This window comes from Pteronotus mesoamericanus, unplaced genomic scaffold (assembly GCF_021234165.1).
Source record: "Pteronotus mesoamericanus isolate MK-2021 breed Mesoamerican mustached bat unplaced genomic scaffold, CSHL_Meso_final contig_90, whole genome shotgun sequence".
In the NCBI taxonomy this organism is placed as follows: domain Eukaryota; kingdom Metazoa; phylum Chordata; class Mammalia; order Chiroptera; family Mormoopidae; genus Pteronotus; species Pteronotus mesoamericanus.
Window position 1 is genome coordinate 21,987,950 of NW_026555277.1, and position 25,619 is coordinate 22,013,568.

Below are 25,619 nucleotides of genomic sequence, written 5' to 3' on the forward strand. Positions count from 1 at the left end.
TTTCCTGTGTTTAACATGTCTTTCACCACAATTAGAAGTTTTCCCCTGACCCTCCAAATCTGGGTGAGGTACTAATTCTATGCATTCCTGTAACACCTATGCTTCACAATATGTATTTACCACTGGAAAATGCTCTTCCCCATCTACTTGTCTGTCCATCTAAATTGTGAGCAACTTGAGGGCCGGGACTGTGTCTTTAAAAAAAAAAAAAAGATTTTATTTATTTATTTTTAGAGAAGGGAAGGGAGGAAGAGAGGGAGAAAAACATCAGTGTGTAGTTGCTTATCAAGCGCCCCCTACTGGGGATCTGGCCCACAACCCAGGCCTGTGCACTTTGGTTTGCGGACCGGCACTTAATCCACACTGAGCCACACCAGCCAGGGTGTGTTTTTTGTTGTTTTTTTTCTTTGTTTTTTTATTCCATATCTTCCTTTCCAGTTGTACACTGGTGTTCAATACAGGTTTGTTGGATGGGTGGATGGATGGCTGGACAGATGTTAGAATAGATGGATGCATGGATGGGTGGATGCGTGGGTGGGTGGATGCATGATTGTATGCATGGGTGGGTGGATGGACAGATGCATGAACAAATAGGTGGACAGACAGATGAACAAACAGGTAGGTGAATTGAATAATGTGAAACTCTTACCTTGGGACCCACTCCTTCAAATAATTACACAGAGACTGAATATACCAGCTCCCTTCTGTGGTATGACGAAAGGATACATAGCCAGGGACAGTGGCCAGGCCAAGAAGGAAATCCGCCTCAACAGGAACACTGTCCTGAAGGGGAGGGAGTGTGGACTCAGGATTTACAGCATCTGTTTCAATGGATACAGAAGGTTGTATCTCTTCACCTTGACAGGCCTGGATGAAAAAGAGTTTGGGTTTGTTAGCCAGATCAGGGCACTGCTGGGCTGTGAAGTGAGACATGATTTCTCGAATGGGAATGAGGGCCTCATCTGAAGAGAAGATAGCTCCAAATTTTCCATGGGTCAGGACACAGAACACAAAGCAGTCTCCTTCAGCATGGTCTGGATGACTCTTATATTTCTTAAGAACCTCCTCCAGTTCTGTTTTATTCACATTATCATATATTTTTACAACAAACCCAAGCCACTGAAACACATGCATCAGGCAGTCTGTCAAAAAGAAAGAAAGAATGAAAGAAAGAAAAGAATGAAGTGAAATTGATTGAAATAAAATAAAATGAATGGGTCAAACAATGCTAATAGTTATAAAAGTTGCACAGCAAATAGCTTGACACTTTGGATTTTTTTATTTTTACTTTCATGACATAAAATTTTATAAGTAATCTGCTTTTTTATAGTACCCACAGCATTATCACAATGGCCCTGAGGGTCACCAGAGGCCAGAGTTCATTCTGTTTCACAGATGAGGGAGCGGAGGTCCTGTGAGTCTCCCACAGCTACAAACCTGGTTAGCGGTGGAGCTAGAGCCCAAATGCAGGTTTTCTCATACAGACCCAGCATGCTCGCCCCCAAACCACAGAGCCATAAACAGTCAGGGATTCTTTTTGCTCTTTAAGCAGGCTGGTGACACCCCAGGTGTCATGGTCTGAAAGTTTGTGTCCCCCCAGAATTTGTATGTAAAATCTTAACCCTCAAAGAAAGGGTATTAGAAAGTGGGGCCTTTGGAAAGTGCTTAGGCCATGAGGATTGGGCCCATTAGGAAGCCCCAAAAAGTGCTCCTGTCCCTTCTGCCAAGTGAGGTTAGAGCCATGAGAAGGTGGCCATCTAGGAAGCCCGCTCTCACCAGGCATTGGAACACCAGAACCTTGATCTTAGACGTCCCAGCCTTCAGAGCTGTGAGGAAAAAGTGTTTGTTGTCTGTAAGCCACCCAGTCTTTGTAGTTTGATATCACAGCCTGGAAGGACTTAAACACTAGGGCTACGTAATAGGCTTAGAAATATTTATAATATCATCCTTACATTTAAATGGAAGATAAAAATTACTGAAAGAAAATAAGAAATAAAAAATTATTTTAAGATCCCCAACTTGCATTTGATATACTCTTACAGCCTTTCTTACCAGCATCTTTTTGGGTTCCTCTTCTTTCTTTCAGTGAGGTAAAGTTCTGGTTATTGATAACAACACAGTGGCCTCTGTATTTCCGATCCATCCTATACACAGCTTCCTCCTTGAAAGAAGAAGAGATAGAGTCACTTGTTAGGGAATCCTCACTTTAAGAGTTTAATGTTTCTAACCAACCGCTTCATTGATCACGGAATTCTCCAGGCCCTGGCCCTGGTCTGCAGTTAGTCAATGGCCAGGCCCTGATTAAAATTCAGACTGCACTTCATTTAATTGCAGAATGTCAATCCTCAGTGTTAAGTAACAGACTATGTACTTTAACTTTAGAAAACCCAGGTTATGCAAAAGCATCTTCCTTTTAGATTAGCCAGGTGAAGGATCCATAAGTAAGGATCTAATAAGACAACAAAACTATCAAATTCTAATTTTTTTTTCAGACAGTGGGATTTGGAGTGATCTGATTCCTCCAAAACCAGAGAAATCTCTTCGGTAGAGATCACAGTAGGAATTTTAAAATATATGCAATTCTTTCTGAAGGCTACTATAAACAGCATACGATTGCAAATTATCTGAGTTGACTTCAGCGGGGCCTCTGTCTGGCTAAAATGACCTGAAAACATGGTACCTCTTGAATCCAAACAGAAAAGAAGAGGCATCAGTCACTAAAAGAGAAATTTCCCTTTCTCAAAATAATTAAAAGGGCTGGCTGAGAGGGGGAGCGCATCCTCTCCACAGCCAAAGGTCAACACGTTTCTGATGGTTACAGAGAAAGGTGGGAAAGACAGAGATAATCGGAGAGAGCGGAAGGAGAGCCACGACAGGCACAAAGAACTCTAAGCCCTCAGAATCTTTACGGGCTAGACCCCAGTTGGAGATGCCCTGAAGAAACTGCCTAGACGTCTGTGTTGGTTTCAAAAGTTAGAATGTAAGCAGATGGTCCCTACATCTCCATGGAGACCAGGGTTACTCTGTCACCTAGAAAGAGAAGTACTCAGATTCTTCCAATATCTCTCCCCACTTAGACGGTCTTACATGGGCTGAGCTGAGAGTTAACATCACATGAATCAGCTCTAATGTTTCTGGTAGAAAGCTTGGTTAGGAAGAATTGGCATTGATGTGTCACTGGCTAGAGAGAGGCTGGCCAGATACTGAGGAGAAGAAAGAGGGAATAAAAAAAGCCTAGAGACTCAGTCTGGGAAGGACAAAAACCAGTCCATAGCCCTGAGATTACTTAGTCATGATTTTGGCATTAGCTGAGGATTTCAGTGCTTTGAAGGGTACCTGCAAACTCCCTGGTTCCTCTAAATTAGAATCCGTCATAGAGAGGAAGCCAAAGATGAGCTATTTGTCACATGACAGTAACAAGAAAATTTCTCTTAAAGTTTCCTTCTCCCATCAGCAAGTTTTTGGTAGAGTCCAGCAAGCTCTGCCCTCATCAGTGAGTTACTGATTAACTCTGGTTAAGGGTCAGTCCTGGGTGCTCCGCTCAGGCTGAGCAAGTCCAGTACCACCCAGACCTGAAAACACACCAAAAAGGACCCGAGCTGCAGTCCTACGGAGCCCCTGAACATTCCTCCTCACCTCGGGAGAAGGTAATGCTCCAGGGAAGCCATGCGAAACTTTAGAACCGCAGAACTGCAAGACTGAAAGAAGCTTGTTTATTTTTCAAGGAAGTGAAGCCATTGCCTAAGCTCCTATAGCTACACAGTAAGTCTTTGCTCTGAAGCTCTGGAGCCCAACCGCTAGGCTCAAATCCCAGCGCCACTCCTTTCTAACTGCGTGACTTCCAGCAAAAGACTAGAGTCGTTGGGTCTCAGTTTCCTCATCATTAAATGATGATAAAAGTGGCACCTGTGTCCAGGTGACAGGAGAATTGAATGAGATAAGCCCTAGGGGAAGCTCTTAGAACAATGCCTAGCACATGACACATATTCTATAATGGTAACTTCACCAAGAACATATCATGTAATGTCTCAGTTATGCAAAAACAAACAAATAAACAAAAAAACAAAAACAGAGATTCCCAGGAAAGTGGAGAGTGCTGGACTCTGAAATTTAAATTTACAGGAAAAAAAAAATGAGGAATCAGATCTGATAAACTTTACACATCACAGACAGACAACATCAAAAACCTGTTTGTCTATAAGCAGGTTAGCCTGATGGCAGATTCTGAAATATTTTCCTGAGGTTATGGTTTCTGGGCAAAGATTCAGGAAACTAAACACACCATGGCCAAGTCCCTCCCTCCAGCTTCTGCAAGCAGCATGCGGAGCCGCACCGTCGTCCTCAGACTCAGCATCCCCGCCCACCCCCCACTCACTTGCCCCGCCCCCCACCCCGCCACTGCTGGCCTGGGGCCTCAGCCCTGCCAGGGGTTCCTTCGCTCTCCACAGAGCGATTCTGAAGGGTTCTGAAGGGTTCTTCTGAAGGGCTGCCTGCATTCCCCAGAAGCTGCTATGCTAGGCTTTCAGAGTAGAAATCACCTCTTCATCCTCCCATAGAAAAGCCTGGTATAATCCATGCATTCAGTGGCTTGCTCTGAATTGAGAGAAGAAATGAGTTCTCCACTAATTTGTAACCCTTCTCCCAAGTCACCTTAAATAACTCTGTATCAAATATATCTATTTCTGCCATAGTGACCCAAATTTAAAAAGGTGTGTTAAGAGTATCTACCACTACTCCTTGCAGGCTCATCCTGCCAGGGCCCCTCCCGCTGAGGAAACAAGAGGTGCATAAAATGCGGAAAATTCACAGAGTTAGGGGAAAGGGTTGAAAATCTAGACTTGGGGTGTGAGAACACATGCGCCCTGGGAAGGTACGGGAGCTCCCTGCCGCTCCCAACTCTCACCTCTTGCCCTACAGATCTCTTCCATATGGGTGGTCTTGAGTTGTATCCTTACCATAAAACTGGTAAGTAAACTGTTTTAAAAAATTGACTTGATGTAGAAAAGTACAGATACCTAATCTCTAGCCGTCGTAAAGGTCACTGGCAGGCAACAAAAACAGAATCAACTCCCTTCTTCCAAAGGGGAATATTCATGAGGACACAGTGGCAGGAATATGATACGACACACGCACAAGGATATTTATTCATTGCAGCATTATACTAAAGACTAGGAGTAACTCTAACATCTGCCAACAGGGAGTGGTTGAAGGAACTAAGGAATAGCCACACAGTGAGCATAGGGTGCTGAAGTCAATCTCTATACACTTCTCCAGCTGATACTGTTACATGAAGGAAGTAAGGCAAAGAACAGTATTTTAGTGTGATATCTCTTTTAGAATCTAGGGGAGGTATGGCTGGGTTTTCTTTTTTGAAAGTAAAAATAGGGTAAATCAGAAAACTAATTAAAATGGTAATCTATGGGGGAGGGGAGGAGGCAAGGAGGCGACCCAGACTTCTCCGTGTGTACTCTATCATAGTTTTTACTTTGGGCTACATAAATGGTCTCTATAACTAAGTACAAAACTGAAACACAGTCTAGGAACCTCAGCTTTTCTGCATTGTCCTCCCCTACCACCTCAAACCCAGCCTTTGGTCTGCAGCAGAAAGCCCCAGAGGGACGTGACCACGGTGTTCTGGGGAGGGGCTCACCCTGCCACTGGCTGCATGGTGAGTGGCACCAGGACACCTGTTTGAATCACCTCCAAGTCACTGGGCGCCTCCCTGCTGGGGCCACCAGGCTCCTGGCTACAGGAAGTGATTTATCTTCAACTCAGATTAAAGGTACACTGCCTCTCTCCTAAGGTGCACGATAGCAGAATTCCTCAGCTCTTTGAAGGAACAAAATGCAAAGACGTTCAGTTTCACTTCTGAAGACTTCCTGCCTTTCTTTTCACAAGCCGCATTTCCCTTTCTTTAAAAACCTGGAGTCCTTATTAGCAACATCCAAAGGCCTGGCAGGCTATTTCCCATTTGTCCAGATGGTTTTAAAATTAGCTGAGCAAGTTTCCTGGAATTAGGGTAATTCCAGATGCAGAAGTGGGCTCTGCTTAGCCCCCAGACCCCAGGTTTCCTTGATTTGTTTCCTCTCTTTCAAATCTGGATAAAATCAACTGCAATAAGGATGGGAAGTAAGCTTTAAGGTCTGCCTGGCTCTCTTTCTCAGAGGATGTTGCATCCTCTGTTGGCGCCCACCAAGTCTTTGTCAGAGAGGAATGAATGAATGAATGAATGACCTGCTTCCCAGTCATGTTTGGTCTTTCATTTTTTTTTTCTGGAATAGTTCAGTAAGGATAGCCTATGTCACACTCAAAAATATTGACTTGCTTTTAGATCAAATTAGGGGATATTGCTTGAAATACAGTTTCTTCTCATTAAATGCGAGTGTTCGCAGAGCTCTTTTATGTAAGAAAACCTCTTAGGTGCATATGAACCATGAGATGATTTATCCAGTGTTATTTTACCCACCACTTTATGGACAGGGGCACGGTTGCCTAGATAACTTTTAATACACCTTTCAACCCTGAGAGTCTATGAGAACATATATAATGTTAGGTGCTGCCCCCGCAAAGCCTCCTGCATTGCCAGCACCTCACAACTATCTTCATCTTCATCTGCCTGTGGCCAGAATCATCCAATGTCAACAAGAGAGCAGCACTTAGAGATTGAGCCTGAGCCACAGCCCTTAGAAACTACTGAATTTCTAAGAGACAACGAGCAAAGTCTCATGTGTGTTTGTGCATATGCGTGTGGTACATACACATCAGTATCTGAGCACACACAAAAATACTTGAAAGAATAGGGGAGAATTAAGTTCAGTGGGCAAAAGAAGCTTTGAGGGAAGAAAAGGGGGCTCTCAACTAACGTAGTATAATGTTGAATGTTGACTTATAAATGTGGTGAGAATACTGGAGTTTGAGAATCATTGCTTTTCAATCAACATAATAGACACTCAGTCACACAAGAATGATCAATGGATGCTCAATTTAGAGGAAAATTTTGATAGAAAGTAGCATATTTGCTTCACCTTAAAATGTCTCCCCAATACTTGTTTATTAGTTGTAAGGAAAAATAGTAATTCTATAAAACTATCTATATAATGAACCAATCAGACAACCTTTGGACCACATATCCAAAATTAGCATCAGAAATGAGGGGCAGACAGACACTGTTGCTTCCAGATGTGATGTTGAGAAATGCAGATCATCTATGTGAAATTCGGGCCAGAATACATAGCTTGAATCTAATCACAAGAAAACACCACACACTTCAAAAAGGAGGCAAATTCCATTTTTTTAATAAAAGATGGTGGTGGAGGTAACTATGTCCTTTAAAATGTAAATGTACCACTGAAACCTATATAATTTTATTAAGCAATATCACCCCAATGAAGTCAACTAAACAATAAACAGATAATTTAAAATAAATAAATAAATTTTTTAAAAAAATAAAACTTCCACAAACAACCTAACTTGAAAACAACCCATTTCTCCAGATAAGAAATACAAATGGCCAACAAACATGAAAGGATGCCCAACATCACTAATCATTAATGATGCAGTCCAAATCAAAGCCGCAAGGAGATACCACCTCACACCCATTTGGATGGCTAGTATCAAAAACCAGGAAAATAAGTGTTGGCAAAGATGTGGAAAAATTGGAACGTTTCTGAATTGTTGGTAGAAACCATGCGGCTGCTGTGGAAAACAGTATGGTGTTTCCTCAAAAACTAAAACACAGAATTACCCTATGATCCAGCAATTCCACTTCTGGGTAAATATCCCAAGGAACTGCAAGCAAGGTCTCGAAGAGGTATTTGTACTATGTTCAAAGGTGGAGGGAACCCAAATATCTGTCAATAAATGAATGGATAAGCAAAATGGAATATCATTCAGCCTTTAAAAGGAAGAAAACTCTGACATGGATAAACCTTGAGGGCATTACACTAAATGAAATAAGCTGGTCACAAAAAGACAAATACTGTACAACTGCTTATACGGGGTACATAGAGTAGTCAAATTCATAGAAACAGAAACTGGAATGGTGTTTGTCAGGAGCTGGTGGGGGCAGGAGATGAGCAGCTATTGTTTGGTGGATACCGAGTTTTCAGTTTTGAAAAATAGAAAGTTCTGGAGATTGGTGGCATAACCATGTGAATGTACTTAACAGTACTGAACTTTACATTTAAAAACAGTTAAGATGATAAATTTTATGTTATTTGTGTTTTACCACAGTTAAAAACAAAAACAAAAATTTCCAAGACCAAACTAACTTCACTGATGCTGACAGAGGCTGGCAAAATAGAACTGCCCAAGTCCACTGGAAAGAAACAAAACCCAGGGAAGAATGTCACATGTCTCTCAAGGACCATGGTCATGTTGTGAGGAACAGAGTGCAATGTCTCCCAGTGTTTCCCTCTTCCGCCCTTTTCCCTTGCTGGGCACTACAGAAACTCGGTTCTTGTCCTCTGGGGAGGCTTGGCTACATAATTTGTAGGGCCCAGTGCAAAACAAAGGTTCATACATTATTAAGAATTTCAAAAGAGCAACAGCTAAGCATTAAAAAAGCATGGGTCCTATGCCACTGCACAGGCTATATGCCCATGAAGCCAGCCCTGACTGAACCCCAGAGATAAGAAAAGATGACATAGTACAACATAGCAGCAGCATAATGGAGTCACCTCAAACCAGCTAGTGAGAGCCATTGTTAGATTTTCAAAAATTCTGCAATACAGTTGATATCAGATTGGTAAATTGAAATCAGCCATGGAAATCAGTCTCTCCCTCCCTCTCTCTCTCCACCTCCCCACCCCCTTACCTCCCTTCCTCTCATTCTCCCTCTCTTTTTCTTGGGAGCTTGTGGTGGAGGTGGAGATAGTGGTTAAACATTTTCCAACACAGCAATGTACCTACCGGCAAGGCTTGAAGGATTTGCTTAATATCTGAAACAGAAAGTAGTTCTTCCTTCTGGCCCTCCTTGGCTTCCTCCACCACTGGGGCACACCCCTCAAAGTATGCTACTTCGTTGGCCCCCAGTTGGCTTTGCTCAGCTTCTGCAAAAGAGAAAATATCTGCTCTTTTAACTGTGTCTGGATATAGTGGTTTTAAGGGTTTGCCTGATCCACTGGTCAATATGTTCTTTCAGCAAGGCTTCTGTTTTAATATTTTCTGTGTTGGGGAGACTGGAGCTAGAAAATCGATGCTGATTGGTACACTGTTTAAAACTAATTTTGAAGACCATGAATCCTTGTATTTTATCCACATGTTAGATTTAAAGCTCATACATATGAACTCCAAGAAAGTGATGTTCAATTAAAATGGGCCATTGTTGGGTACAGTGGGATTTGGTGACCAAATAAACAAAAAGAGACCTACCAACCAATAGTGACTACATAAATGCTCATTTTGAGGCCTGTCTCCAAGAACTGAAGAGTAAGCCTTCTCTCTTTCTCACATCCATGTGTGCCTCTGCTTCATTTCACCAACAAGGCACTCTCTGAAGACACGGATCTCTTAACCATGAAGAACCTTGACAGTAAGGTAAACATGATGCAATTTCTAATACTGAATTACAGAAGTTTAAGATAAAGCTCATGAGTGAATTGGTCAGCAATGGTGTCCAGATATACCATTTCCCAACAGATATGAAACTATTACTAAAAGCAAGGCTTCCATGAATGACACTCACCATTTTCCTTTTGTAGAAAGTGTGAACACTGAGGACTGAGAACGGCCTCTGGTGTCCAGCTGGGCTCTAATTTTTAAAAAGCAGAGCCCAGCAGCCACTTCTGCACAGGCGCTCTCACGCAAACTGCACTCTGCAAAGAAGCCTCTGCACTAACCTGCTTCCCTCTATGCAGAACTGCCTGCCCACACTGTTTCTGCCCTTTGAACAAGTCTTTATAAAGGTTTTCTAGAACCCTATTTAAACCAATAGGATAGAGGCTTTCCCCATCCAATCAGAGCTGCGCAGCTCTGACCAACCAGGGCAGTGTCTTTGTACCAATGAAACTCTAAGGATACAGAGCCCTCATTTGCATGAGGGCAGGTCAGTCGGGGACCGAGGGCAGGGACTTTTGTGCATATAAACCAGCTCCCCTTTGGCTCTCAGAGTGTACTTTCCACTAAAGACTGAAGATTGCATTTCCCAGGATTGAGCTGAAACACCAAAGATGTCTGGCCAGAGCAGGACAGTCCGGCCCACAGTGGAACAGCCCATCGCGGAGCTGCCTAGCCGAAGAGAGGTCTGGCCCCAGGGCCACCTGGCCGCAGGGGCAGCCTCAGAGCCTTGCTGTTTGAACAGCTGCAATGTAGCACTACTTTCATAGTCGTGCTCTATCACTGTTTGCACTAAATAAAGTTTCCTTCTTCACCACTCCCCAATTTGGGGATTCCTGTAGGCCTTGAATTGGTGCCAATGATCATCAGTTGACAGAAGTATGGATGAGTTAAAAGTTGGGAATAATATGGTCAAAATTCACCAGCACACTTGGGGTGTTCTACAAATGGAAAATGAAAATGACTGAGACTTCGTAAAGCTCCGGGAAATGCTCATTTTTACACACATAAAGGATCTGGGAGAACAGACCCATACTAGGCACTATGAAATTTACAGGCTTTGCAAACTGGAGGAAATGGGCATGTGGGCCCAGAGAATACGTCAAGAGACCTACAAAACCAAAAGACACAAATTTTATGGGGAACATCAGAGGGAGGAAGAAAGGGAGGAAGACATTTTTGCAGCAAGTAATGGAGAAAGAAGCCATTCATTCTAGAAGAAGCTAAAAGAGAAGTACAGGTTAAATTTGATCAGCTTAATAGAATTCACCAAGAAGAGAGAATGAAACTTGAAGGAAAGAGAAGACTCTCGGAAGAAGAAATAACCTGTCTCTAAAAAGAACGTTGCCTCTGGGACATACCAGAACCAGACTTTCATGGAAACAGGTGGCAACCTGAAGATGAGCAGGGACTGCAAGAATTCCAATGTCATATGAAACAAAAGTTTCAGATCACAGAAGGTAATCACAAGCAAAAGATATTAAACTGTTAGGAGTATTCTGTGATTTTCTTGCTGCTTTTATTTGCTGGATCACTTATTCTGTATCTGGCAAATGGCCACAGTTACTGCCATTCATGGATAAATACTTTTAAGTGTTAGGTCAACACATAAGCCAGAGTGGAGGATAGCACTTATGTATTTATTATTGTTAGAAGTTTTTAAGTTGCTGCGTTATGATGAATCTAGATTGGTTCTCCTAGTGTCCACTTTCTGTCACTTGGCAGAGCGTCATACCACAGCACAGCATCAGTGCCATTGAAAATACTGAGCTCATTTATATTACGGCTCTCTGATTGCATTTATAGTCCAAGATGAACTTTTTTTTGGACATACTAAAGGTAACATTTTGGGCCATATGTTTTAAAATGTATTATGTACATGAAATTCTAACTTCTCAATAGCTTTATAGGACTTTAAAATTTTTGTTGTTAATTATCTAATTTGTAACATGATTCCAAGCTTTTATATCAAATTTTATATAACATGATGGCCTTCCATTCCTTAGCTCACTTTATTGTGGTTGATGTATTATTGTGATGAAACAAAATATGTTTAAAAGTAAAAACATCTAAGTAAGTATTGAGTGAATTAAACCCAAACTCTTAGGACTGTAGAAAGTCACTATTAAACTATCCATTGACACCTATAATATAATAATAAATATATATTTGGTCTCTGCTCCCTTTCCTGCACACAACTCCTAAAATCCTTAGGCTCTCTGAAGTGATGTCTTTCATATGCCTATGAGGTGACTGATGGTTGGGGGCTCCTGAACAGCCTTGGGGTGGGGGCAGGTTGCCAGAAGAACCAACCATGTGATTGGAAGAAGCTACCTTCAGACCACTAGGAAGGGCTAGAGTTCAAATTAATCATAATGGCCAATGATTTAATCAATCATACCTACAGCTGAAGCCTCCATAAAAAATAAAACAAAACAAAACAAAACAACAACAAGCAAACAAACAAGAAACCCTAACTGAAGAGGTTCACAGAACTTGCAGGTTGGTGAACACGTGGAGGTGTGGGGAGGGTGAATTGTCTGGAGAGGACCTGGAAGCTCCGTGTCCCTCCCTCCATACCTTACCCTATACATCTCTTCCATTTGGCTGTTTCTTATATAGTAAACCAGTAATCTAGTAAGTAAACTGTTTTTCTGAGTCTGGAGTTATTCTAGCAAAGTATTGAACCCAAGGGGGGCATCGTTAAAACTACCAGTTTCTACCCAAATTAGACACATGCTGCGTGTAATGTGGGGACCCACTAATTGTAAGTGGCATCTGAAGTGGGGGGTGGTCTTGGGGGCCTGAGACCTTAGGGCCTGCGCTAACTCTGGTTAGTGTCAAAATTGAGTTAAATGTAGGACACCCAGCTGGTGTCTGCAGAGAACTGGAGAATTGTTTGGTGTGGAAAAACTCACACACTGGGGGTCAGAAGTGTTCCGGAAGTGTTGATATGAGAGTAGTAGAGGAAAACAAGAGTTCCTTTTTTCTTTCTCCCAACATTCCAAGGAATCACACAGCAGATAGGTTGTAGAAAAGAAAAATCAAAATTAGAATTCTTCTGATATGAAACTCAGTCCTCAAGACTCATGGAAGCATTTACTACATAAACACTAGAGTGACTTATGCAGACTTCAGATATTCTAAACAATCTGACAACCTCCCCTATGTTTATGGGAACATTACAGGAGAATGTCAGTGTGCTTAGATAAAAAAATTTTAGAGATCAGAGTTCAAGTGAGGATTCCAAATATACTTTCAACATCAACTTCCTGCTTTTTATTTTGCACTTGAAACCTCAATGATTAGACACCTATTTTTATTATTCATAAGTTTTACTTAAATTATACATTTATTCATTGCTTTAGGCATGGTTTGAGATTTCATCAGTTTAATAACAATATATTTTGTTCCACAATTCATTTTGTGTTTATAGAATTCTTAGAGAGAAGTTTCCTTTTGGCTAGTTTTGTTTTTAACCACAGAAATTTGCACAGTAGGTTGACTCACTGAACTAAAATATGGATGTGGTTCTCTATAGCTCTTGCTAAACAGTGGAAAAATAGAGTCATAATAACACCAATTTAGCATACTGATATTCAGTAAGGCAGCCAGGTTTTGTTTCTGCTCTGTGCTAATACCTCTATATAATACCAAACCAATACTACTTCTACAAGACAGACTAAAAGAATAATAATAAATATCTTCTCTGACAGTAATTTCTGAGAATACCACATGAAAATTCTGATGACTCTTCTCTCTGACAAACCATTCATAGAAACATGTATTGAATGCTTTACTCTGTGCCAGATATGCATTTTATAATTCATATGTAATTCATTTATAATTCATATAAAGTGCATATCTTCAAAAACACACATGAGGTGAATACTATCATTATCCCCATTTCAGAGACAGGGAAAGTGAGACATAAAAATGCTGAGAAAAGGGCCACTGCATCACTAGTAAATGAAGTCCTAGTGACCTGACTCCTTAACATAATCCTTAGGCGATCCTGCCTCCTTTATTGTTATTTCATTCTAACCGATCTCCCATACTCTCGCTCTCATATAAGAATAAGAAGAAGACATTTGTCTAAAAACTACTTCCTCCCTCTAGGATATAAGTTCCCAAGAGGAGTTTCTAGAACTGTGTCTAGCACAAAGTATGCATTCAATAAATGAGGTGAATAAAGAAATTCAGGAGAGTTCTGGCTTTCCCAAGAGAATGTCATCAGAGTGACCAATTATCATATGACCAATTAGTTTAAGAATTTCCACGGTCTGGTGCAAGCAAGCATAAGTTAGTCACCTTTCTCTCTTCTATATTTTCTTATCTTTTTCAAAAGGTTAGGTGCAGCTTTTGAGCAGAGATGTTCCAGTAACGTCAGATTGTCTGCATCTATTAGAGCTTGTTTCTCCAGTTGTCCCAGGAAACTTAGGGAAGTCTGCAAGAGAATCAATGGAGTCACATTTACTTGCCTACTGATTATCCACTCATTCATTAAACACTATCTGTGTGGCCACTAGACGCCAGGTTTTGCACTGATGAATAAGGTAGATTGTTTATCCCAGGGGAGTTCAATAGTGTGGGGAAGAGGCATTACCAAGTAAATCTCTGTATAATCTATATTAATACCAGATTTTATATATATGTATATATACACACACATACACCAGACAGTGCTTGCTATGTATTAACCTCAAAAAACAACTCAATGACATAGATCCTACTACAATCACCATTTTAAAAATAAAACAACTGAGGCACAGAGAGTTCAATAACTTGTCCAGGGTCACAGAGCCAATAAGTGGCAGAGCTGATATTTGAACTCTGGCAGTCTGATGTCAAATCTCTCTTCTTATCCATTGAGCTATACTACTTGTAACTCACAGCTATAATAGATTAGAGCAGCACTAAAACAGAGGCTCCAAGAAAATAAGCATAAAATGTCTTAAAAGAATTTTACATTTTGTATTTTAAAAGAAACAATATCTTAAGTAATCCTAGGAAAAACTGCAAATTGGCTAGTATTAATTTAATATTGAATTACATATGGGGTATAAGGCATCATGATCTTTTCAATGATTAGTGTTTCTCAGTGTATTTAGCTGGTTATGAAAAAACATATATGAATAAAATTATATTAGAGCCTCCAGAAAAGAGAAGCTACTCAGAATGTGAACATCTGCCCACTATCAACAGAGTGGGATATGGGGAAGAGATCTCTAGGCATGGTGGATGGTTGAACAGTTGAGAAAAGACAGTGTGTTCAGGAATATGGAGAAGCAGGCTTTAAGTACGAGTCATGGGTGAGAGCTAGGTCATGGCAGGAACAGTGGGCTGATATCAGATGGTGAAAGAACACACACGCCATGTGAGAGGTTTGGGCAAGTATGCCATGGGTCAAGGGGTGCCAGTAGTAGCTTTTAAGAACAGTAACATGAATAGATTTGTTTTTAAATAGAAGACTTGGGGATAGGTTGGAGGAGGAATGGATCAGAGAGAAAATATTGTCAGAAAGATCAAATACTCTGGTGAAGAGATGAACAAGACCTGGTCTAAAGCTAGTATTAGAAAAGCAGAGGAAGCACTGGGTTTGAGAACATTTCTGAATTATAATTTGGTGAGTTTTGTAGCTCAATTGGGAGAGCATGAAGGAAGAGTCAAAGATGACTTACATGGTGATACTGTCTATTTATTCATCATCTATTCAACACAGCAGGCTTCACACAAGATGCACATAGGAGGCAATACTTGAATTACATCTTGGAGGATGACTATTCCTTCCTTGACAACATGGAAAAGGACATTCAAGGCGAAGAAAACCATATGTGGGAAATCATGAGAACTAAAAAGCTGTTTATGTGGAGGTTTGTGGTATCTTCAGCAGAAATAGTTTCATTGGGGTGATGCAAACCAAAGCCATATTGGAATACACTGGAATGTGATCAAGAATTGAGTCACTGGAGAAGGAGTTTGTGTAGAGTATTTGTCCAAGAAGTTTGGCAGTAGAGGGAAGAAGGAAATTAGAGCAGTAACGTAAGGATGAGGAAGTTAATTACAGTGTGTGTAGTTGTGTGTGTGTGTGTGTGTGTGTGTTTTAAAAGAAGTCATTGCATATGGGAAGTGGGGGGTGGGTAGGGCAGGGGAGAGTTATGGGGGGTGGAATGGGGGCAACCATAATTGAACAACAATGTTTTAAAAAGATATGTAAGCTTGACAAAAACTATCTGGAGTAGAAAAGAAAGGTATCACATAAATAAAATGAATTTGAATAATGTGGAAAAGAAATAAAAGTAAAAATAAAAGAAGTCACTTGAAAAAATACTCAACATCACCAGCCATCACAGAGATGCAAATTAAAACCACAATGAGATATCACCTCATACCTGCCAAAATGGCTCTCATTTATAAATCAACAAACAACAAGTGCTGGCACGGATGTGGAGAAAAGGGAACCCCAGTGCACTGTTGGTGGGAATGCAGACTGATGCAGCCATTGTGGAAAACAGTATGGAATTCCCCACCAAAACTAAAAATGTACTGCTTTTTGACCTGGTGATTCCACTCCTGGAAATATACCTGAAGAATCCTGAAACACCAATTCAAAAGAACCTATGCACTGCTGTGTTCATAGCAGCACAATTTATAATAGCCAAGGGCTGGAAACAGCCTAAGTGGCCATCAGTAGATGAGTAGATAAAAAACTGTAGTACATTTATACATGGAATACTATGCAGCAGAAAGAAAAAAGGAATTACTACCTTTTGTAACTGAATGGATGGAACTGGAGACTTTTATGTTAAGTGAAAAAAGCCAGTTGGTGAAAGACAAATAACATATGATCTCACTTATAAGAGGGACCTAATGAGCAAAATAAACTAATGTGCAAAATAGAGCCAGAAGCATATAATCGTGCAAAAAATGGACGGCCATAAGAGGGAAGGGGGCAAGTGGGGATGGGTTGAATGAAGGTGGAGGGAGTAGTCAAAGAACATTACTAAGGACCCACAGACAAGAACAACAGTGTGGGGACTGACTATGGATCTGGAGGGGTGGGCTGGGAGGTGGGAGTAAGGGCGGAAATTGGGAGAATGGTAATACCATAAACAATAAGATATCTTTTTTAAGTCACTCAAAATGCCAACAACCAAGGGAAAGGCCAGAATTATAAATTCATCTGATCAAAAGAGACATTATAAATTTTCAAGAAATTCCAGACACAGGTGTAAGACCCAAAAAGGCAAAGAAGTGTGTGTGCCCCGACAAGTGGCACCAGCACATCCACAGCTTGGCCAGGGAACAAAGCAGGAGAGGGGAGGGTGAAGGAAGATTCACCCAGAGCTGATCTGCTGGGCACAAGGGTTGGGGGGAACCCCGCACAAGGTGCTGTGGTAAGTTATGGGCAAATGAGTTCTCTCTGAATCTCAAAACAGGTGCTCCTATCTTGACAACATCTTTTCTCTACCAGATGGAGAAAAGAGGGCTAAGAAATAATTCTAGACAAAGTATAATGAATTATACTTTGGGAGTTTATTAAATGTTTATTAAATGACAGCTTCTACACACACATATACACACAATTTAAATGGAGTCTGTACACTAGCTTAAGAACACCACCTTGTGACAGATAGTTACTAGGCTTATTATGGTAATCACTTTGTAAGGTATATAAATGTTGACTCACATATTGTATACCTGAAACTAATAAGAAATTTTATGTCAACTATAATTAAAAAGAAATTGTAAAATAAAAAAACAAAGCTTTTTGCTTTGCTTTTTTCCTAAAAAGGTAGTAGATTTGAGTGTGGTTTCCTTTACATCAGCGTTCTGTGTTGATTGCTACACAGAGAACAGATTTCCTGAAAGTTGAAGGCAGCTATAGTGCTATTAAGTTTTCATGGAAGCTACCAAAGAAGAAACCTAAGGCACTCTACGAAGGTTGTGCTAGAGGGATTTGTGCCCTTCTAGTGCAACCATAACAATTTAGAACCTTCCTTTTGGGGTGAGGGGCATTCAGGTCCTCCTTCAGTGGCTGGTGACAAATTTATGTCTGTGATCAAATCTTCTGCGATTGCAATTGCAGATAATGTAGCTTTATTAAGCCCTAGCATGGAAACTCCTCTGGGTTGCTTAGGGATCGTCCTTTACACACTTCAGAAAGCTGGCCTGATCCCAAAGTCCAACAGAGAGGGCAACCTGGATTATCTGAGGTGTATAACTCAGCCACAATTCTGAAGTGAACAATTAGACTTCCTTTGGAATAAAGCTGAGATCACTTGGACTCTAAGAAGGAAATGCAGTTTTCCTGAATTTGACCAGGTTATGCTGCAGTTCTATGCCACATCTAAACAAAGCAACTTATCCTGTTACTGTTGTACCAAGTGAAAACAAAAAACAAAAAACATAAAATCATTTGGCTACTTGAGCACAAGGTTTTGATGATTTAAAAGCTAATTTAAAAGAGGAGAAGTGTTTGGAATGCTCCTCACCATAAAAATGTTTTTGTAGCCGCAAATGCCTTCAAGCATATGCCTAAGACCCGCAGCAATAGCTGGGGAAGAAGAAGTACGTTCCCTAGCTATTCTTAGTGGATAAAATCATTGCTCAGTGTTAAGCATACCAGGAACTCCTTTTATAAAGCTCTCCATCCTCCACCCGATTGCAAGGACTAAGTACTTCTGTCCATGGAGTAGGGAGAGGTGTAAAAATAGAACATGGTCTCATTTTATTTATAAACCCAGAAACTGCAAAAATTGTGAAAGGATGTACAAAGCTGGGGAAGAATACTAGCAGAATAAACTGGAGAGCATTTCAAACTACAGAAACCTCCTCTAATGTAGAGAAATTCTGCATTTAAGTTAAATTCTGTCATTTGAATAGGTAATTGCTCTGAACCAATGTAAACACAAACATATTAAAAATTATTATCTGAAACAAATCCCCTGGTTTTTTAATTCTCCAAGAACTCATGGACCTTTAGGGTATATGGCATATGTGTGTGTTACACACTAGTTTCCCCTTATCTGTGGTGAAATGCATTCCAAGACCCCCACTAAACACCTGAAAACTTGGATAATAGCTAACCCTATACATATACTATTTTTCTTATACATACATACCTATGATAAAATTTTATTTCTAGATTAACACAGTAAGAGATAGACAACAAACATGAATGATAAAATAGAACAATTATAATAATATACTGTAATAAAGGTTCTCCCAAAATATCTTATTGTACTTCCATTTGATGCAGCACACCTATCAAGACATTTTTTTCCACTGCTAAAAACAGTTTTTGAACTTGCTGATTTTGATGCCTTTTAGTACATCTACCATTTCTTGTTTCACCCCTTCCTCATCAGCAAAATGTTTCCCTTTGAGGGCTTTTTTTCATCAGGATGGGACTGGGTGAATAGAGAGGGTGGGGCACGGGGGTCGCCCAGCACAGTGTGGGCAGGTGCATTCATAAATCAGCCATCATGAAATGGGAAAATGCAATCAAATTGTCTTAAAAAAAAATTCATTGAAGCCAAATACAGCCTCTCACACTAATGCCAGCTGGTACACTGATACAGATGGGTTCCTAGAACACTTACCTAACAGGGGAAGCCTGTTCTGCAAGGGGCTTGGTCTCCAGAATATAATTCCTATTTTTGGGAGGTCCCATATTTATACAATACTCAGTCTTATTAAGCCCTGGTATGGAAACTCATCTGGGTTTTCATACCAGGACTTAATAAGGTTGTTTTATCTGAGATTGCAATTGCAAAAGATTTCATCACAAAAATAAATTCTTTGCCAGCCAGTGGAGAAGAACCTGAACGCCCTTCAGACAAGAAGGAAGAGGTCTACATTCACTTGGTCACACTAGAGGGACAAATATGACCTTTCTGGGGTGTTTTAGGTTTCTACACACATATAGTTACTTATAGAAAGAGAACTGAACAAAAATTAAAAGATAGTGTAAACATAAAATAAATAAAATTTGAAAAGAAGGAGATTGTTTAGTATATAGTGGCTATATACTCCAACAGTGTAGATATATTTCAACCCTTAAAAAAAATGGGGAGATAATAGGTATAGCACATACAAAATAAAAGTTTCAACTGTTGTAAATAATCATATTGGAGGCAGAAGCACTGATATTCTGACAGTGTAGTATGTGTGATGTGGAAGAAAAGAAATAATAGTGCAGTTAATTTTATAACCCACTGTGACATGAGGACCACGTCCCAGGAGGGAAAAGAGACACAGATGTACTACATAAGGGATTCATGAAAAACATTAATACAACTTAAAAATAATGGTGTGAATTCATGAAGTATTTTATAGTAACCACAGAATACACACACACACACACACACACACACACACACACACACACACACACATTTCCTGGCACTATTCTTTGGAAAAAAAAATACCTAGAAGCAATGAGCATTTTCATCATCTAGTCTGTAGTCTTGAAATAACATTTCTCATGAAAAGAAACTAGGAAAAATAATGGATTCAAGATCTGGGCAGAAACTGTACAAAATGCACCTGTGATCTCTTGCTCTACCAAGGAAGCCCGCGGAGACCACTAGCATAATGTAAAAAAGACTCAGGAACCAATTTGAAGAGGCTACCACTGGGTGAAATGAGACAATGTAAACTCCAGTAAGGATAATAATTGCAATGGATTGAAACCCACCAGATACATTCAAATCTATGAATTCAAATTTATATTTTTATAATGGGTAACTTTCAGAGAATCACAAAATAATAGTCAATTATCACAAACACTGGGTAAAGAAAGAAAAGAAAGAATAGAGCATTTATATATAAACTGTATCACAAGGTAACCAAATAATAGACAAGGAGGAAAAATTATAGAATTTAAAAATCCCCATTTTGCAAACCCCAAAGAATCGATATACAAAATTGTTGAACATCAGCAGTTGCTTATATCAAAATAGAAAGCCAGGGCTTGTGCATCTTCCAATGAAAGAATGCGACACAATACCACTGTGTTCTTGCCAAAAGGATCTAACCTGAGTCTCATGAAGCCTCTGATTTCAGCTGCCAATTTGCAGGAAATGCAGAAGACTGAAGAGCATGCTAAACTGCACCAAGCACACACATCAGCAAAACCTAGATGAGGGGAAATTCTAGGGGCCAGTTGTCCTAGAATTCTTCAACAGATAAATTTTAAGCAAAAGAAAGGACTGTAAGAGGGGAGTTTAACCTATAAATTAAAGGACACTCAAAATAAAAAACTGGTGAAGACTAAACTGAGGTCTAGAGATGCAGAGGTAAGTGATAAAACCATAAAGAAATATAAGAAACTAATTACTATAAAAGCCAGGACAGTGGTTACTTCTAGAGGGTGGGAAGGGGCTGTGGTTGAGATCAGGCAAATGGAGGGGTTTCTGGACTGGCTGGTAAAATTCAATTTTTGACCTGGGTAGTGGTTTCAAAGGTATTAGCCTTATAATAATTCATTTAGCTGTATGTTTGTTCATGTTGTTTTCTGTACTCATATTTTGGTGCTTTCTTTCAAGAATAAAAAAATAAAAAGAAATGAGAAGAGCATAAAAAATAAAACAGTAACAGGAGGGAATAAAAACTTCCAGGGGCTATCTAAGGGAAAAAATTAATAGATTTTGACAAGAGGCAACAACTATGAGAATCTTATATCTTTTCACATCCCCATCATTGTGATTTAGTTCATCCTGCTAATTCCCCTAGTTATTCATTGTAAAATCACATAGACAGAGTGTTCAGGTCATTTTTTCAGAACTAGAAAGGGGTAGATGCATCATCACTCTCTTTCCTGCTTTTATTCACAGCACCATTTGTAACAGATTCTGCAAGGTTCTGTGGCTATAATGATGAGTAGACTCAGCCCTCACCCCCAAGGAACTCACGACAAATCTCTGGGAGAAGGGACCTCTAGAGATGATCAATCGAAGGATGCAAAAGGCTAAAATCCTTGAGGGCTCTGAAAATGGGGGGGAAATGTCTCAGAGTATAGCCAAAACAGAAAAATAACTTGCTCAGGTCTACAGATCTGACACCAATAAACATGTTTAATGCATTACAAACTGGTCCTCATTTGACCTACCACATGTAAAACAGTTTCCCATTCCTCAGTTATGATTCAGAAAAATAAAGCTATTTGTCAATATAAGTTGATTGGGGAGAATGCGGTATAGCAGGGCTACACACATAGGCTCAAGAGCATCTCTGAGGTTCTCATTCATAAATTGGATGGGGACCTTTATAGATGTTCACTTAGTGCTACATTTTATAATGTACATATGTAATATGCAGTCTTTTGTGTTATCAAATGTTATATAACTTAGAATCTAATAAAAATAGTGGTTGAATAACACAGTGAAAGTCCCATTACAGGGTAAAGTTTGAAAATGGATACTTCTGAAATTAAATAACTTGCTTGTCATAAGATGCTATTGAAGTCAAAATAAAAAATTATATATGGTATATAAAGCTTTGAGGCCTGGAAGAGACATGCAGCTACTTTCCTGCCAGTTAGCAAAAATATTAGCAACTTCCAGTAAAGATGGCAGTATAGGCAGACATGGCTCACCTCTTCGCACAACCACATCCAAACTACAACTAAAATATAAAACCACCATTACTTAGGACCATCAGAAATTGAGCTGAATGGAAGTCAGACAACTATGGAATTAAAGCAACCACACCCACTGAGACTGGTAGAAGGGGTGCAGACAGGGAATAGGCTGGTCCTCCACCCATGTGTGATTGATGAAAATTCAGGAGGGATATCTCAGGGGCAAGGAGTCTCAGCCTCACACCAGGCCACCCAGCCCAGGGTTCCAGTGCCAGGAAGATAAGTCCCCACAACTTCTGGCTACAAAAGCCAGCAGGGATTGAGTCAGTAGAAGAAACCTCTGGAGCCCGAAGCATTTCCTCTTGAAGAACCCACACACAAACTCACCTACTCACACTCCCTCTGAGCTCCAGCACTGGGGTAGTAGCTTGAAAGGCACCAGTGATACACAGAGAGAAACTGAAGTATCTTGCATCAAGGCAAGAAGAGGCCACTGTCCCTTTTCTAAATCCTCCGCCCACTGAGTTTGCAAACCAGTGCGGTATCTGAGTCTCCATCATTGTGCCTCACACTGCTTGACCTGCCTAGGAGATCCCCAGGGATTCCGTCCTCCCCACACAACTTACAGGCCCACCCAGGCTACTTTTCCATATGAATGGCTGGTCTTGGCTCATGATTCACAAATTCTTAAATTCTATCAAACAAGCAACAGCTGGCCTTAGTGAGCCCCAGGCTCTCACTAACAGCAGCCAGCCTAGATTCACAACTGGCTTCACCTGGGAATCTCTTAGCCCAGCACAAGTAGCAGCCATTTAAGATTCCTTTATAATTCAGGAAGAGTGGCACTGGGCAAACACAGGTGGGGGAAGACCTTGGACTGCATCACCCAGGAAACCCCAGGGCCAGCACACCCAGTGGACAGCTACAGACCACCTCGCAGCACCACCACCCTGCGCCTCTGGACAGCTGATCTTCCATTGTGGTTGGAGGTTGGTGGTGAGTGGTCACAGCCAATTCTTGCAGCTGACTGGCCTGGGTAAATCCCTCCTATTGATCTTGCCAACAGCAACAAAGGCTCAACTACAAGAGGAGGGTGTACTCAACCCACACAAAAGGTGCACCTCGAGTACCCATCATGGGTAACAGGGGAGGCTGTGCCACTGGACCCTACAGGACATCTACTACATTAGTCCTCACTACCAAGCCTCAGAGTCAAATCAGCTCTACCTAATACATAGGAACAAACACAGGGAGGCTGCCAAAACAAGTAAACAAAGGAACATGGCCCGAATGAAAGAACAGATCAAAACTCCAGAAAAAGAGATAAACAAAATAGAGACAAGCAATCTACCACATAGAGAGTTCAAAACACTAGTTATAAGTTTGCTTACGGAACTTAGTGAGGACCTCAGCAGCATAAAAAAGATCCACAGAAACAAAGGATTTGCTCATTGAAATGAACAATTTACAGGAAACAACAGTAGAATGGATGAAGCCAAGAATCAAATCAATGATGTGGAACAAAAGGAAACAAAAAACAAACAATCAGAACAAGAAGAAGAAAAAATAATCCCCCAAAAATGAGGATCGTATAAGCAGCCTATGGGACAACTTCAAGAGATCCAATATTTTCCTCATAAAGGTGCCAGGAGAAGAGAAAGAGCAAGAAACTGGAAATCTATTTGAAAAATAATGAAAGAAAACTTCCCTAATTGGGTGAAGGAAATAGACATGCAAGTTCAGGAAGCAAAGAGAGTCCCAGACAAGATGATGCTAAGAGGCCCACTCCAAGACACATCAAAATTAAAAGGCCAAAAATTAAAGATAAAGAGAGAATCTTAAAAGCAGCAAGAGAAAAGAAGTTAGTTACCTATAAGGGAGTTCCCATAAGACTGTCAGCTGATATCTCAAAAAAAACTTTGCAGGCTAGAAGGGATTGGCAAGAAGTATTCAAAGTCATGGAAACCAGGGACCTCCAGCCACGATTGCTCTACCCAGAAAAGCTATCATTTAGAATTGAAGGGAAGATAGAGAGCTTCCAAGACAAGAAAAAAGTAAAGGAGTTCATCATCACCAAATTATTATTATATGAAATATTAACGGGACTTATTTAAGAAAAAGATCAAAACTTTGAACAATCAAATGGCAAAAAATACAAATCTATCAGCTGAATATAAAAACCAAACTAAGCAAACAAGAAGAACAGAGACAGATTCATGGATATGGGGAGTGTTTTGATGGTTGCCAGATGGCTGGGGGGTATGGGAAAATGGGTGAAGAGGTGAAGAGATTAAGAAGTACAAATAGGTAGTTACAGAATAGCCACGGGGATGTAAAGTACATGCCCAAAGTAGCCAAAGAACTGATAAACATGACTCATGGACATGAACAATGGTGTGGGGATTGCCTGAGGGAGTGGGTATGCTGGGCAGAGGAGGGCAAAGGGGAAAAATCAGGACAACTATAATAGCATAATCAATAAAGTATCATTTTAAAAGAGAATATTAGCAAATGTGACCGATGTAGTAAGAATATTAGCAAATAACATTATTACATTAATACTAAAAACGTTATACCTATACAGCTCTTTACAAAGCCCATTCTCAAACTGTTTCATTTGATTTTCGCAGAACCCTTACATGGAAGACACTGCTAAGTCCACTGAAAAGGACACACGACTCCCTCAGACATCTCTAATAGTTTAGATGACAAACAACTAATTCCCATTCTGCCACTATTTCCCACCTTCTCATGTCCTTGTTGTGCCCTGAATATTTCTATATCATAAAACACAGTGGATATCAGTGGCAGTTAATCATTTACTGCATGGTCATTGTGTGTCATATACAGGCCTTATGATAATGCTTTATGAACATTATTTTCTCTAACCCTCCGAACAGTCCTGGAAGGAAGTGGTGTGGCATATGAGAAGGTAGAGACTCAGAAATGTTCGATCACATATGGAAGAGCTGGTGGTAGAGCCAGCACTAGAACCCAGGTCCATTTGACACAAAGTTGGTGTTCCTAACCATTGTATGATACTGTCTCCCATAAAAAAGTAAATAAATAAATAAGATAAAATAAACCATCTTGAAAACCCTTTCCAGCTTCTTCCCAAACACCAATTAAAGCAATGCTCACAAAGACCCCATTCTATATGATCCACTCACCAGATGGGTTTTTGGTAATGAATCCTTCATAAGGAAGATCATTTCCTTTAAGATCTCTGAGTCGATGTCTTCTGACAGTTCATAGAGCAGGTTTCTAAGATACATACCCAAAAAGACAAATGAAGCCTCACACTTGTAGAGGACAGCACAATAAATCAAGCACTTTTACAAATGTTCTCTCCCATGTAAATGACCACAACCCTGTGTGTAGACAATTACTAATCCCATTTTATAGACCCCAAAACTAAAACTTTGAGCTTCAACGTGACCTATTCAATTTAGATAGCACAGTACACGGTAGGTACAGG

General features: G+C 40.3%; 1 protein-coding gene and 1 pseudogene across 1 annotated transcript in view; one reads left to right on the top strand and one right to left on the bottom strand.

The window, feature by feature from the left end:
• Positions 1–25,619, bottom strand: part of CASP10 (caspase 10) — a 33,025-nt gene that overhangs the window by 2,831 nt on the left and 4,575 nt on the right. Inside the window, exons 3-7 of the mRNA XM_054585839.1 lie at positions 25,312–25,405; positions 13,867–14,002; positions 8,911–9,050; positions 2,053–2,161; positions 650–1,142 (exon numbers count right to left, since the gene is read on the bottom strand). Coding sequence (XP_054441814.1) covers positions 650–1,142; positions 2,053–2,161; positions 8,911–9,050; positions 13,867–14,002; positions 25,312–25,405 — 972 coding nt within the window. The remainder of the gene's footprint in view (positions 1–649; positions 1,143–2,052; positions 2,162–8,910; positions 9,051–13,866; positions 14,003–25,311; positions 25,406–25,619) is intronic.
• On the top strand, positions 9,098–10,891 carry LOC129080563 (septin-10-like; annotated as a pseudogene).